At 41.9% G+C, this 14,463-nt stretch overlaps 1 protein-coding gene across 1 annotated transcript; it reads right to left on the bottom strand.

Moving 5' to 3' along the window:
- Nucleotides 1–237: 237 nt before the first annotated feature.
- LOC124690302 lies at nt 238–4,157 on the bottom strand. Its single transcript, XM_047223701.1, has 2 exons — nt 4,073–4,157; nt 238–2,644 (listed from the first exon to the last, which is right to left on the bottom strand). Exon 2 carries the CDS (start codon nt 2,440–2,442, stop codon nt 238–240), a length of 2,205 nt encoding a protein of 734 aa, XP_047079657.1. The 5' UTR covers nt 2,443–2,644; nt 4,073–4,157.
- Between the last annotated feature and the right edge of the window lie 10,306 nt (nt 4,158–14,463).

The raw sequence follows: 14,463 nt of genomic DNA, 5'->3' as shown, positions 1-14,463 counted from the left end.
ATATTTATTGATATCCTTGCAATCACGGTTGAACTACTTGTAAACTCAACATATGATCCTCCAGCGTAAAACAAACAAGAAGCCTCTTCCTCACTGTTTATCCTTCCTAATAACTAGCTTGTTCTTGTTAATGTCTATTTATCTTATCATCATAAGCTTTCCTATTGTCAGCAGCCGAATATAAGAATTAATTGTTACGAAAACAGTTCAGTAAAACAAAAAACTAAAAGCTAAAAGCTAAAATACCTCTTGATGCAATGTTGTTCTGCAAGGGTTCGACGTAGGCTTGAATTTTATCTGTGACCTAGAAGATGGAACTTCTGAAACATTATTGCCTGAACTTATGCGTGTTTGCTTTTCATTAGAACCATCCAGAGTATTTTCTGAATCAGTGTTCTCTGTCATAGCAGATTCTAGCGTTGCATCCTTGTCAGAGTCAGAAGCACAGGATCTCTCCATGTCTCTCCCCTCATTTTGTGTTGCTGGTGATAAGGCGCTATGTATCCCATCTTTTTCACCAAATTTTCTCCGTGACATGCAACATGTACCTTCTGAGACATCATTGCCTGAACTTATGCGCCTTCGTTTTTCTCTAGAAATCTGGGCAGCATTTTCTGTATCATTGCTCACTGTGACAGTAAGCTCAGATGTTGAACTCGTGACACACCGAGAAGCACAGGGACTCTCCATGTTTTCACCCACGGTTTGTGCTGCTTCTGAGAAGGCAATTTGTGTCCCGACATTTTCACCAAACTCCATTCCTGGTGCACCGGTTAACTGAGAAGAACTGCTTTCTAAAGTAACCATTTCTTCTGATACATCGACTGAAAACTCAAGCTGTGTAGCTCCATTTGTTACGAGCAGCAATGGTGAGTGTTCTTCAATAGGCTCAGAAACATCACTTGGCTTACCTGTTGTCACTGCCTTAGCAGGCTCTAGTACTGCACTCATGCCAAGCTGGCAAGCATAGGGTCTCTCCAAATTTCCACCCTGGTTTTGTGCTGCAGCCGAGAATGAAGTTTGTGTCCCATTTTTCTCACCAAACTCCATGGTGGGAGCACGGGTGGACAGAGAAGACCTGCTTTCTAAGGTGGTCATATCTTCTGCTACACCGACTGAAAACCCGAGCTTTGTAGGTCCATTTGTTTCAAGCAATGCTGGTGAGTTTTCTAGAATGGGCTCAGTAACATCGCTGGTAAAGATAGATTCAGATTCTTTATTAGAAGCAATTGCTTCAATTTGGGTAGTTAGAGATTGCATGTTGAAATACTTGAGATGCTCTTCACCATCCAAATAGTCAGTCATACGGCATTTCAGTTTCTCCAACTTGAATTTACCATATGCCAAGGAAGTCACATAGAACAATTTCTTAAGGTAGCCAGCTTTGGCCTCAAATATCCACCGCGCTTTTATTCTATTCTCCTTGTTTCTGTCACGTATTTGTTGTTTCACAAATTTTATCAGCTGAGATTTCATATGTTTATGGAATCTGTTGCGCAAAATACTGAAATGTAGCTTCGGCAACATCATTCTGCGGTAACTTATTGTTGGCATAACATGAGCAAGGCGGACTTTATAAGAATGCATATGCTTCTGGAAGAATTCTAGCTCGTACTTTTTCTGTGCAATTTTGAGGTTCTTTCGATCTCTATTTTGTCGTGACAATAGTGTCCTAAGCCTTTCTGAACAAACTTCCTCAATCATTTTCAAGACCCAACGGAAATCAGAGTATCTAAAACATCCTTCCTGCCTTTTCTTATGCCTTTCTTCTGCACTACTGCACGCAGATGGTGAAAAACTTGGACGGTGGCTCTCACGTATTCTATGCTGCCTCATATCAACATGCTGGCCCTCAGATGCAGTATACTTAGATTGTTGCACAACAGCAGTACTTGCAGTCTCTCCAATATGGGAAACTCTTTGAGCTGAAGTTGATGGCTCATCTTCAACCACCCCTTGAGAAGATGCGCTAGGAGTTGCAGCCATGTCCTCTGGGATTGCACTACACTTCGACTGTTGCACAAAAACAATACATGGGATCCTTCCTTGGTAGGATCCTCTCTCAGGTGAAGTTGATGGCCTCATATTGACCTGCTCCTTTTCAATTGCATCTTGCACAAATGAGTGTACAATGCTTGCAGACATGTCTTTGTGGATTGCTCCATACATAGATTGCTGTTGCAAAACCACAGTACCTGTACTCTCTCCTTTATGAGAAGCTCTTGGTGGTGAAGCTGATTGCCTTATATAGACCTGCTCCTGTTCAACAATGGCAGGTGTGACTTTCTGGATAGGGCTTTCTCGTCTAGGTGGCTCATGTACCTCTCTGATCTCACCTTCTTCTTCTTCAGATCCATAAAATTCCATGTTTGCCTCTGCAATCTTGCCAGTCTCACACTTTTCGCATTCACATGATCCCTTGCAGGCTTCGTTGTAATCCATAATATCTCAATCTAGTTGGGTGACTATCTAACTGAGGTGGAAATTTTATGCTGATCGCATGAACAGAGAATCTCCTTAGAGCTTTCCTTGCAGAGATGGTAATTGCACCTTAGTTAAGTCGGTTCTTTTGTGTGCAGCTGGCTAGGTAGGACTTCATATCCAAGCACCAGTTAACTGGGTCATTGCTACACGGAAGATGCACCTAAACAACAATCAGGAGAGACATTTCAAGGGGCATTTCAAGGCCATGCATTTTAACATACAGGGAAATTGTATTATTATTCAAGGAAGGATACAAAACAACATAATACACACCACATACATAAGTGTAGAAATTCTTCTACATTTATGTGAACAAGGTGAGGAGAAGTACAAAAAAAAAAATCCATTTTCTCTGCTAAAGAACGTGATGCAGAAATTTCTGGTGGTACTTCTGATAGAAATATATCAAAGTTGAAACCTATTTCTTTAATTGTCATAAGTATCTGTAATACTTCCATTTGCAGGTTGTGAATTTGTGGACCAACAATCTAGGGAAAATTCTGATGGCATCTTGTACAATTATTTGCCCAGAGAGTAATTTACAAGTAATAAAAGGGCCAACCAGATGTGGTGGGTTGTGTCCAGTAATACTTTCATAATGTAGACAAGTGTGCTAGCATAAGGAAAGTGTTGATATCCTCATGACTCTGGCCTCCGATAACACTTAACAGGGCCAAAAAAAAATCCTTGCGGAGTAGCATGCAACAATCATGAATTATGAAGCTATTTCACATATAGGGCCATTTTTGCAAAATGTTGCAAACAAAGGCCACTTGTACATCACTAATTAGATGTAACGAGTGATGATGATGGGTACCTAGAAAGAACTAGTTCTGAATTTAATTAAGAAAAATAGGCACCTAGACGCAGGTTGAAAACGACTTGAACCTGGGTGGTGGAGGTGTACATCCACAACTCCCAGCATATAAACTATTAGGTTCGATTCCTTATATTAGATCTAATAAATAAAGACTCAAAAGCGCCTGGCATCGAAAAGAGTTAAAAAGGCGAGGTAAAGGTCTTCATCGGTAACACAACCGTGAGAAGGAATCGGAGGGGGCTGGTATCAAAACTGCGCAACTCCTTGCACAATCAGACCAGCACACAAGCCGCGCGAGAAGGGGAATCGCATTCCATATCCATGATATTAATTATACCTCAAATCACCAGGGGAAAGATCCGACTAGAATCTGTGGAGGTGGGAGAGCAGTAGAAAGGGAAACCGCTGAACTCTGCCCACGTTGGAAAGGCGCAACCGTCCTACTCGCATGCAACTGGGGGAAAACAGTTTCGCATCATAATAAATCTCCCGAATCCAGCGGCCGGTCCTCGTCTCTGAAAACCCCAACCAACACAAGCAAGCAGCAAGCAGCGGTGCATGCCGAGATTGATGGCACGAAACCTCCGATAAACCCTCGCCTAACTAACAGCCAACGCCCAAACCCCAAGAATCGCGCGATTCTGTTTTTTCACCCAGAAATCAGCCGCAGTCAAACGGAAATCAAGCGTACACGGCGATGAATAACCGGGGCCGAACAGGGCAAAGAAATAAGTAAAGAGCATTTTGCGCTTGGAAAAGAATGCGTACCGAACTACGGCCGGAATCCGGCGCTCCCCGCCGTGGACGGAGAGGGGATGGGGAAGCAGCCGCCGGGCGAGAGGGTGGGGATGGACGAAGCGAGGGTTTGGGATTGGGGGCAATGGCGTGAATGCGTTGGGTTGGGCCTGAAGCGAGAACCGAGGCGGAAACGGAAAAGAAACACGACGGGGGCGTGTAGGTGTAGCTGATGTACGCTTTGCGACGGGCGGTAGCGACAGTCTCTCTCGGCGGGTCGTGCAGTGCAGCCCGGATCATTTATAGCAGCTCTTATTGCTAGTTGGCACGTTGTGGGGGAGTTAATTGGTGCTCCCTAGTACCATCCGAGCAGAGTTCGGCAGGTCCTTTTTTGCGTTGGACCACTTGTAGAAGCCCTATAGAGGATCCAGGGACGCCCCACGCCTGAAAAAGTCCAAAGCTAAAAATGTAGGCCCCATCTCGGTCCGGCCCGAGCCCAGCCTAAACATGGAAAAGCCCAGCCCAACTCTTACCTAAATCACGCATTTTGTAAGCCCGAGCCTAACCTGGCGTGACGTTTAGGCTCGAAATTCAGGTTCGAGTTTGGCCCAGCCGGACTTGTATGTTGGACCATGCTCTTATGTATGGTTTGGTAATTAATGATAATTTATATGGACTAATGCTTGCACTGAGTTATATTTATATAACTTGTCTATAAACAATGCTTGAATCATATGTTGTCATCAAGGTTCAAAGAACAAGAAAGTGAAGAAGATCATGTGATGACCATGGTGTTATTCAAGGAGTGATTAGAAGTTTGGCCATGCGATGATTGAGTCAGTAACGAGTATGTCTTGAAGAAGAAGAAGAAGAAGAAGAAGAAGAAGAAGAAGAGGAAGAATTGTGTGATCATTCATGTTTATCTTCTAGACATCATGAAGAAATGATTCAAGATTAATCAGGTCAAAGTGCAAGTTCAAGATGAGCAGTGAGTAATTCGCAAGACTTCATACAAGCAATTGCAATTGAGAAGGATGGTCCGTCTTGGGGTGGACAAGATCATCATCATTAAGCTCAAGTGGAATATGCTCAAGACAAATGTTTATTATTGATAGGATTTCTTTCTTACTGGTCCAGTGGTGTTAGTTGTGGGACCGGTTTATAGGATAGATGGTTGTACTATCAAGAGGGGCTATCGATTAAGTAACTTGATTGTATCGTTCGGAGAGAGCTCAAACATCTGCATCATTTGCATCATCTTTCTTGATTGTTATTTGGTTCTTACCCTTGCGAGGTTTTAGAGCTTCTGATTACTCTCATGACAAGCTTTAGTTCATCAAAAACAGATTTCTTACGGAAATCTTCTTGTGTATTTTATATTGGGGGTTTTACCGGTTAGTCCTTTATAGAGAGGTCAAACATTTCATCATTTGTTGTTATCCTCCCTTTTCTGGAATAATATGGTTCTCTGCATGATCTTGTAGAGCTCATTGCTAGTTTTAAAACGAGCCCAAATATCATCAAAATCAAAGTCCAGATGCTCAAGTTATGATCGTTTCGGTTTCAGTTGTTTCTATCTTTACAGGTCCAGAGACTTCGGACCTATTTTCTCCGTTTTCAACTCTTTGTTACGTTCTGTATAGTGGCGGGGTCTCCGGCCCTCCAGACCAAAGTATCTGGTGTTAAATGGTTGTGGCGGCTAGATTTCACGGGGGGCAATAAAAGTCCCCCTTCTTCCCCGTGGGTGGGTGGGGCATCTTCACTAGTATCTCTCCTCCATTGTTGGCCTTGAGAGCTTGCCCTAACTCTCAATTCATTCTATAATGCATGCATCTTCTTGAGGGAAAAGAGAGTAGATCTAGATCGAAATCTTCACCAATCAAATCCCTCTCTTTGTGATGAGAACCCTGATCTACATCTTGGAGGAAATTAGTGTTTTCCTCCATTGTTCTTCCTCTCTTATTCCCCCCAATAGCTTTCGTAGGTTTGGCGGAATTCGAGAGTGAATGACTTGCCATTGCAGTTGGTGACTCGGTTTAAGATCTCCATGGTGATACCTGGAAGTGAAAAGTTCGTGAGATATTTCCTATAGGTACTTGTACCTAGAGCTTGTTCATCTTCGGTCTTTGGGCCCTAGACGATTTTGTTGACTTAGTGGTGTTCTTAGGGCCTCCAATTAAGTTGTGGAGATTGTAGGGATTCATAGCATAGAAAACAAAAAAATTCCTACCGCAAGAACGAATAACAAGCCAAGATCTAATCTAGCAAATGGTAGCAACGAGGTGAAGATCAACATACCCTTGAAGATCGCTAAGCGTTAACGAGATAAATCTTGTGGTGGATGTAGTCGATCACTTGCCGCTTTCAAAAGCGCGTATAAGATCTTGACGGTGCCACAATCGGGCAGCACCTCCGCACTCGGTCACACGTACGGTGTTGATGAAGACGTCCTTCTTCCCGTTCCAGCGGGTAGCGGATGTAGTAGATCCTCCTCGGAATCCCGCCAGCACGACGGTGTGGTGACGGTGGTGGTGGAGATCTCCGGCACAGCTTCGCCGTAAGCACCGCGGGAGAAGGAGGAGGAGGGAGTAGCTAGGGTTTGGGAGAGAGGAGGGGCACTTGGGCGCCGGCCTTGGGTGCCCTTGGTGGTGCGGCTCAAGAGGTGTCCAGCCCCCTCCCTTTCCAGTCATTATATAGGTGGAACCCCCTAGGGTTTGCCCAAAATCCGAATAAGAGTCCAACTCGAAAACTTCCATATTGGTGAAACCTAGGGGAAGTGGGACTCCTCCCTTTCCTTTCTCTATGGTCGGCCAGCTAGGGTTGGTCGAGTCCATCCGGGACTCCACCTTCCATGGTGATTTCTTCCGGAAGGTTCTAGAACATTCTAGCGCCTTCCATAAATGCACCGGATCATTTCCAAACTTGGAAAGTGACTTCCTATATATGAATCTTATTCTCTAGACCATTCCGGAACTCCTCGTGATGTCCTGGATCCCATCCCAGACTCTGAACATAATTCAAACTCTATTCCTTATTCCATATCTACTTAAAACGACATCAAACCTTAAGTGTGTCACCCTACGGTTCGAGAACTATGTGGACATGATCAAGACTCCTCTTCGATCAATAACTAATAGCGGGACCTGGAGATCCATAATAGCTCCCACATATTCAACGATGACTTCGTGATCGAAAGAACCATTCACATAAAATAACAATTCCCTTTGTCTCGCGATATTTTACTTATCGGAAGTTTGATCGTCGGTATCTCCATACCTAGTTCAACCTCGTTACTGATAAGTACTCTTTACTCGTACCGTGATATGATATCCCTTGTGAACCAGTCACATGCTTGTGATACGTCTCCAACGTATCTATAATTTCTGATGTTCCATGCTAGTTTTATGACAATACCTACATGTTTTGCTCACACTTTATAATGTTTTTATGCATTTTCCGGAACTAACCTATTAACAAGATGCCGAAGTGCCGGTTCTCGTTTTCTGCTGTTTTTGGTTCCGGAAAGGCTGTTCGGGCAATATTCTCGGAATTCGACGAAACAAAAGCCAAACATCTTATTTCACCGAGACGGACCAGAACACCGAAGGGGAGCCGGAGAGGAGGCCCAGGGCCCCCACACCATAAGGTGGCGCGGGTGGCCCCCTGGCCGCGCCAGCCTATGGGGAGGGAGCCCCCTGGCTCCCCCGACGCTGCCTCTTCGCCTATAAAGCCCTCGCGACCTAAAAACCCGATACCAATTGACGAAACTCCAGAAAGACTCCAGGGGCGCCGCCGCCATCGCGAAACTCCGTTTCGGGGGACAGAAGTCTCTGTTCCGGCACGTCGCCGGGACGGGGAAGTGCCCCCGGAAGTCTTCTCCATCGACGCCACCGCCTCCATCATGCTCCGTGAGTAGTTCCCCCATGGACTACGGGTTCTAGCCGTAGCTAGTTGGTACTCTCTCTCCCATGTACTTCAATACAATGATCTCATGAGCTGCCTTACATGATTGAGATCCATCCGATGTAATCGGTGTTGTGTTTGTTGGGATCCGATGGATTGTTACATTATGATTAGTCTATCTATAAAGTTTGTGAAGTTATTGTTGCTGCAATCTTGTTGTGTTTAATGCTTGTCACTAGTGCACGAGTGGCATGATCTTAGATTTAAGCTCTATAATTATTGCTTAGATTGTATCTACAAGTTGTTTGCACATGTCTATGTCCGGAACCCGAGGCCCCAGAGGGACAGCAACTGGGATAACTGGAGGGGATGGCTTAGATATGAGGATCACATGTTTTCACGGAGTGTTAATGCTTTGCTCCGGTGCTCTATTAAAAGGAGTACCTTAATTTCCAGTAGATTCCCTTGAGGCCCGGCTGCCACCGGCTGGTAGTACAAAAGATGTTATACAAGTTTCTCATTGCGAGCACGTATGACTATATATGGAAAACATGCCTACATGATTAATAATCTTGATGTCCTGTCTTAATGCTTTCAATCCTATCAATTGCCCAACTGTAATTTGTTCAGCCAACACTTGTTATTGGAGAGTTACCACTAGTGTAGATAGCTGGGAACCCCGGTCCATCTCTTATCATCATATACTCGTTCTATATGTCATTGGAAGTAGTATCAACTATTTTCTGGTGTCATTGCCTCTATGTTACTGCTACTGCTGCTGTGTTACTGTTACTATTGCTCTCATATTACTCGTCGCTTTCACATCACCCCTGTTACTAGTGCTTTTCCAGTGCAGTTGAATTGACAACTCAGTTGTTAAGTCTTATAAGTATTCTTTACCTTCCCTTGTGTCGAATCAATAAATTTGGGTTTTACTTCCCTCGAAGACTGTTGCGATCCCCTATACTTGTGGGTTATCAAGACTATTTTCTGGCGCCATTGCCGGGGAGGCATAGCTCTACTCATAAGTTCACCTGGGGAGTACACTCTACCTCTCTCTCTGTTTTTATTTTATTTTGTTGTGCTTAGTTTACTTTTGTCTAGTTTATTTGTGCTTAGTTTATTTCTGTCTAGTATTGTTTTGCTTAGTTTACTTTTGTCTAGTTTCTTTTTGTTTTTTTTTATTTTTCTTATATACCCAAAAATCCATAAAAATTTGAAAAACCGAAAAATTAAAAACTGTTGTTATGGGAGAACCCACAACCTATTTGGAGCTTATTGAAATATATATGAATTATAGAGAATCAAGAACGGGTAAAGTTATGAGTGTTGTGATAGAAAAATTGAATACAATTGCTAAAATCTTGCTTAAACGCCATGATATAAACTGTTGCTCTAAACAGGATACTAAACATCTTAAATTTCAATGTGGCTTTAGTGAGGAAGTTTTAATTAAGAACTATAATTGGAATAACTATATTCATTTTGGGTTCGAAGAAGTAGAACAATTTGTTTTGTTTACGGGAGCTTCTGAAATAGAATCCTTCATGTCTAAAAATTATGAAACTTGTGTTGTTTGTAAGGACCTTAAAGATTATGTCTCTTATATCCTTAATTTTTGCATAGAAAGTTACAGCAATAATCCTTATATCATTGATTATAAAGAGAGACTCATTAATGCACAAGAATGCACTCACAATTTGCAGAACCAGTGGAAGAAGAAATTGATGAACCTGAAAGCTCATTGGATGAAAAAGAAGAGGAGAGTGATGAACAAAAGGAGGAAGAATGGATTAGCTACCCATGCCAACCTTCTAATGAGAGTAACTCTTTATCTCTTACACTATTTGATTGTCCTCCATGCTTACCAAAGAAGGATGAATGTTATGTTCCTGTGGATTCTCTTGAAATATTCCCTATGAGTAAAACTTGTGAGAATAATTATGCTACTGTTATTTATGATAATCCATGCTATTTTGATAAATTTTATGATAATGCTTTGTTTGTGCCTGATGTCGAAATGCATGGTACTAAAGAGTTTTGCTTGGCAAATGCTTATGATAAATCTCTAGATGATGGTCCTATGTTACTTGATATTATTAATTGTACCACTAATGAAAATGGGATTGGAAAGGTCTTGACTTTATCTAGGAGTCTCATATCTTTTGAGATTGATCAATCATCTTGTTATATTGATAAAAGTGGTTTTGAAAGTTTTGATCCTATTATTTTTGAGCTTGATAAAAATTATGTGCTTGTGGATCATGAAAAACATGCTTTATGTGATAGTTATATTGTTGAGTTTGTTCATGAAGCTACTGAAAATTATTATGAGAGAGGAAAATATGGTTGTAGAAATTTTCATGGTACTAAAACACCTCTCTATATGCTGAAAATTTTGAAGTTACTCTTGTTTTATCTTCCTATGCTTGTCACTTTGTTCTTCATGAATTTATTTGTGTACAAAATTCCTATGCATAGGAAGCGGGTTAGATTTAAATTTGTTTCATACTTGCTTTTTGATGCTCTCTTTGCTTCAACTCTCATCTTTATGTGAGCATCATTAAAATTGTTGAGCCCATCTTAATGGCTATAAAGAAAGTACTTCTTGGGAGATAACCCATGTTTTTATATTGCTACTGTTTTGTTGTGTCTTGGAAGTTGTTACTACTGTAGCAACCTCTCCTTATCTTTATTTAATTGCAATGTTGTGCCAAGTAAAGTCTCTAATAGAAAGTTGATGCTAGATTTGGATTTCTGCGCAGAAACAGAGTTCTATCTGTCACGAATTTGAGTAGGTCTCTCTGTAGGAAACTCAGAAAAATCTGCCAATTTTCATGCGTGTTCCTCAGATATGTACGCAACTTTCATTAGTTTTGAGTTTTTTGATTTGAGCAACGGAAGTACCTCCTAAAAATTCGTCTTTACTGGCTGTTCTGTTTTGACAGATTCTGTCTCTGTTTTTTCCATTGTCTCTTGTGGACTTTAAGCAAGGCTTTCTAGACATGGAGAGCTGTAGCTAATATTTTATTGAGTTCTTGCAATGTGTCACTACAGAACCAAAGTGGATTAAAGTTTTTTGAGTACTAACCCCTCTAATGAAGTTTATGAGAAGTTTGGTGTGGCAGAAGTTTTCAATGGTCAAGAGAGGAGGATGATATATGATCAAGAAGAGTGAAAAATCTAAGCTTGGGGATGCCCCCGTGGTTCATCCCTGCATATTTCAAGAAGACTCAAGCGTCTAAGCTTGGGGATGCCCAAGGCATCCCCTTCTTCATCAACAACTTATCGAGTCACTTCTAGTGAAACTATATTTTTATTCAGTCACATCATATGTGCTTTACTTGGAGCGTCTGTGTGCTTTTATTTTTATGTTTGAATAAATTCGGATCCTAGCAATCCTTGTGTGGGAGAGAGACACGCTCCGCTTTTTCATATGAACACTGGTGTTCTTAGCTTTATTTTAATGTTCATGGCGGAGTTGAAAACCGCTGCACTTATTGATATTTGGTTGGAAACAGAAAATGCTTCATATTGTCTTGAATAATTTGATACTTGACAATTGTTTTGAGCTCTCAAGTAGATCATGTTTAAGCTCTTGCACCATGTAGTTTAAACCTATTAGTGGAGAACTACCGTAGAGCTTGTTGAAATTTGGTTTGCATGATTGGTCTCTCTAAGGTCTAGATATTTTCTGGTAAAAGTGTTTGAGCAACAAGGAAGACAGTGTAGAGTCTTATAATGCTTGCAATTTGTTCTTACGTAAGTTTTGCTGTACCGGTTCATACTTGTGTTTGCTTCAAATAACCTTGCTAGCCAAAGCCTTGTACTGAGAGGAAATGCTTCTCGTGCATCCAAAACCTTGAGCCAAAACCTATGCCATTTGTGTCCACCATATCTACCTACTATGTGGTATTTCCTGCCATTCCAAGTAAATACTCATGTGCTACCTTTAAGCAATTCAAAAGCTATTATCTCTTATTTGTGTCAATGTTTTATATCTCATGAGGAAGTATGTGGTGTTTTATCTTTCGATCTTGTCATTTACTTCTGACAGACTTTCACCAATGGACTAGTGGCTCATCCGCTTATCCAATAATTTTGCAAAAAGAGCTGGCAATGGGGTGCCCAGCCCCAATTAATTAACTTGCATTAATAATTCTCTTCACATGTTTTGCCCCGATCTATCAGTAAGCAACTTAATTTTGCAAATAGACACTCCTCCATGGTATGTGAATGTTGGAAGGCACCCGAGGATTCGGTTAGCCATGGCTTGTGTAAGCAAAAGGTTGGGAGGAGTGTCATCCATAAATAAAACTAAAATACATGTGTAAACAAAAGAGAAGAGGGATGATCTACCTTGCTGGTAGAGATAACGTCCTTCATGGGAGCCGCTCTTGAAAGTCTGGTTGATAAGGTAGTTAGAGTGCCCACTACCATTCGTTGACAACAACAAACACCTCTCAAAACTTTACTTTTATGCTCTCTATATTATTTCAAAACTTAAAAAGCTCTAGCACATGATTTAATCCTCGCTTCCTCTCGCGAAGGGCCTTTCTTCTACTTTATGTTGAGTCAGCTTACCTACTTCCTTCCATCTTAGAAGCAAACACTTGTGTCAACTGTGCATTGATTCTTACATACTTGCTTATTTGCATTCATCATATTACTTTGTGTTGACAATTATCCATGAGATATGCATGTTGAAAGTTGAAAGCAACTGCTGAAACTTAAATCTTCCTTTGTGTTGCTTCAATGCCTTTTACTTTGAATCTATTGCTTTATGAGTTAACTCTTATGCAAGACTTTTGATGCTTGTCTTGAAAGTACTATTCATGAAAAGTTTTGCTATATGTTATCTATTTGTTAGCAAACTATAGATCATTGCCTTGAGTCACTTCATTCATCTAATATGCTTTACAATAGTATGATCAAGATTATGTAAGCGGCATGTCACTACAGAAATTATTCTTTTTATCGTTTACCTACTCGAGGGCGAGTAGGAACTAAGCTTGGGGATGCTTGATACGTCTCCAACGTATCTATAATTTCGATGTTCCATGCTAGTTTTATGACAATACCTACATGTTTTGCTCACACTTTATAATGTTTTTATGCATTTTCCGGAACTAACCTATTAACAAGATGCCGAAGTGTCGGTCTCGTTTTCTCGCTATTTTTGGTTCCGTGAAAGGCTGTTCGGGCAATATTCTAGGAATTCGATGAAACAAAAGCCAAACATCTTATTTCACCGAGACGGACCAGAACACCGAAGGGGAGCCGGAGAGGAGGCCGAGGACCCCCACACCATAAGGCGGCGCGGGTGGCCCCCTGGCCACGCCAGCCTATGGGGAGGGAGCCCCATGGCTCCCCCGATGCCGCCTCTTCGCCTATAAAGTCCCTCGCGACCTAAAAACCTGATACCAATTGACGAAACTCCAGAAAGACTCCAGGGGCGCCGCCGCCATCGCGAAACTCCGTTTCGGGGGATAGAAGTCTCTGTTCCGGCACGCCGCCGGGACGGGGAAGTGCCCCCGGAAGTCTTCTCCATCGACGCCACCGCCTCCATCATGCTCCGTGAGTAGTTCCCCCATGGACTACGGGTTCTAGCTGTAGCTAGTTGGTACTCTCTCTCCCATGTACTTCAATACAATGATCTCATGAGCTGCCTTACATGATTGAGATCCATCTCGATGTAATCGGTGTTGTGTTTGTTGGGATCCGATGGATTGTTACATTATGATTAGTCTATCTATAAAGTTTGTGAAGTTATTGTTGCTGCAATCTTGTTGTGTTTAATGCTTGTCACTAGTGCACGAGTGGCATGATCTTAGATTTAAGCTCTATAATTATTGCTTAGATTGTATCTACAAGTTGTTTGCACATGTCTATGTCCGGAACCCGAGGCCCCGCAGTGACAACGAACAGGGATAACTGGAGGGGATGGCTTAGATATGAGGATCACATGTTTTCACGGAGTGTTAATGCTTTGCTCCGGTGCTCTATTAAAAGGAGTACCTTAATTTCCAGTAGATTCCCTTGAGACCCGGCTGCCACCGGCTGGTAGTACAAAAGATGTCATACAAGTTTCTCATTGCGAGCACGTATGAATATATATGGAAAATATGCCTACATGATTAATAATCTTGATGTTCTGTCTTAATGCTTTCAATCCTATCAATTGCCCAACTGTAATTTGTTCACCCAACACTTGTTATTGGAGAGTTACCACTAGTGTAGATAGCTGGGAACCCCGGTCCATCTCTTATCATCATATACTCGTTCTATATGTCATTGGAAGTAGTATCAACTATTTTCCGGTGCCATTGCCTCTCGTGTTACTATTACCGTCGCTGTGTTACTGTTACTATTGCTCTCATATTACTCGTTGCTTTCACATCACCCCCGTTACTAGTGCTTTTCCAGGTGCAGCTGAATTGACAACTCAGCTTGTTAAGGCTTATAAGTATTCTTTACCTCCCCTTGTGTCGAATCAATAAATTTGGGTTTTACTTCCCTCA

Source organism: Lolium rigidum, chromosome 2 (genome assembly GCF_022539505.1).
Source record: "Lolium rigidum isolate FL_2022 chromosome 2, APGP_CSIRO_Lrig_0.1, whole genome shotgun sequence".
Taxonomy (NCBI): Eukaryota; Viridiplantae; Streptophyta; class Magnoliopsida; order Poales; family Poaceae; genus Lolium; species Lolium rigidum.
The sequence above is the reverse complement of the archived record's forward strand: the minus strand, read 5'-3'. Positions and strand labels throughout refer to the sequence as shown.

Coding starts and splice junctions, on each gene's coding strand:
- LOC124690302 (XM_047223701.1), bottom strand. CDS start 2,442: ATGGATTACAACGAAGCCTGCAAGGGATCATGTGAATGCGAAAAGTGT.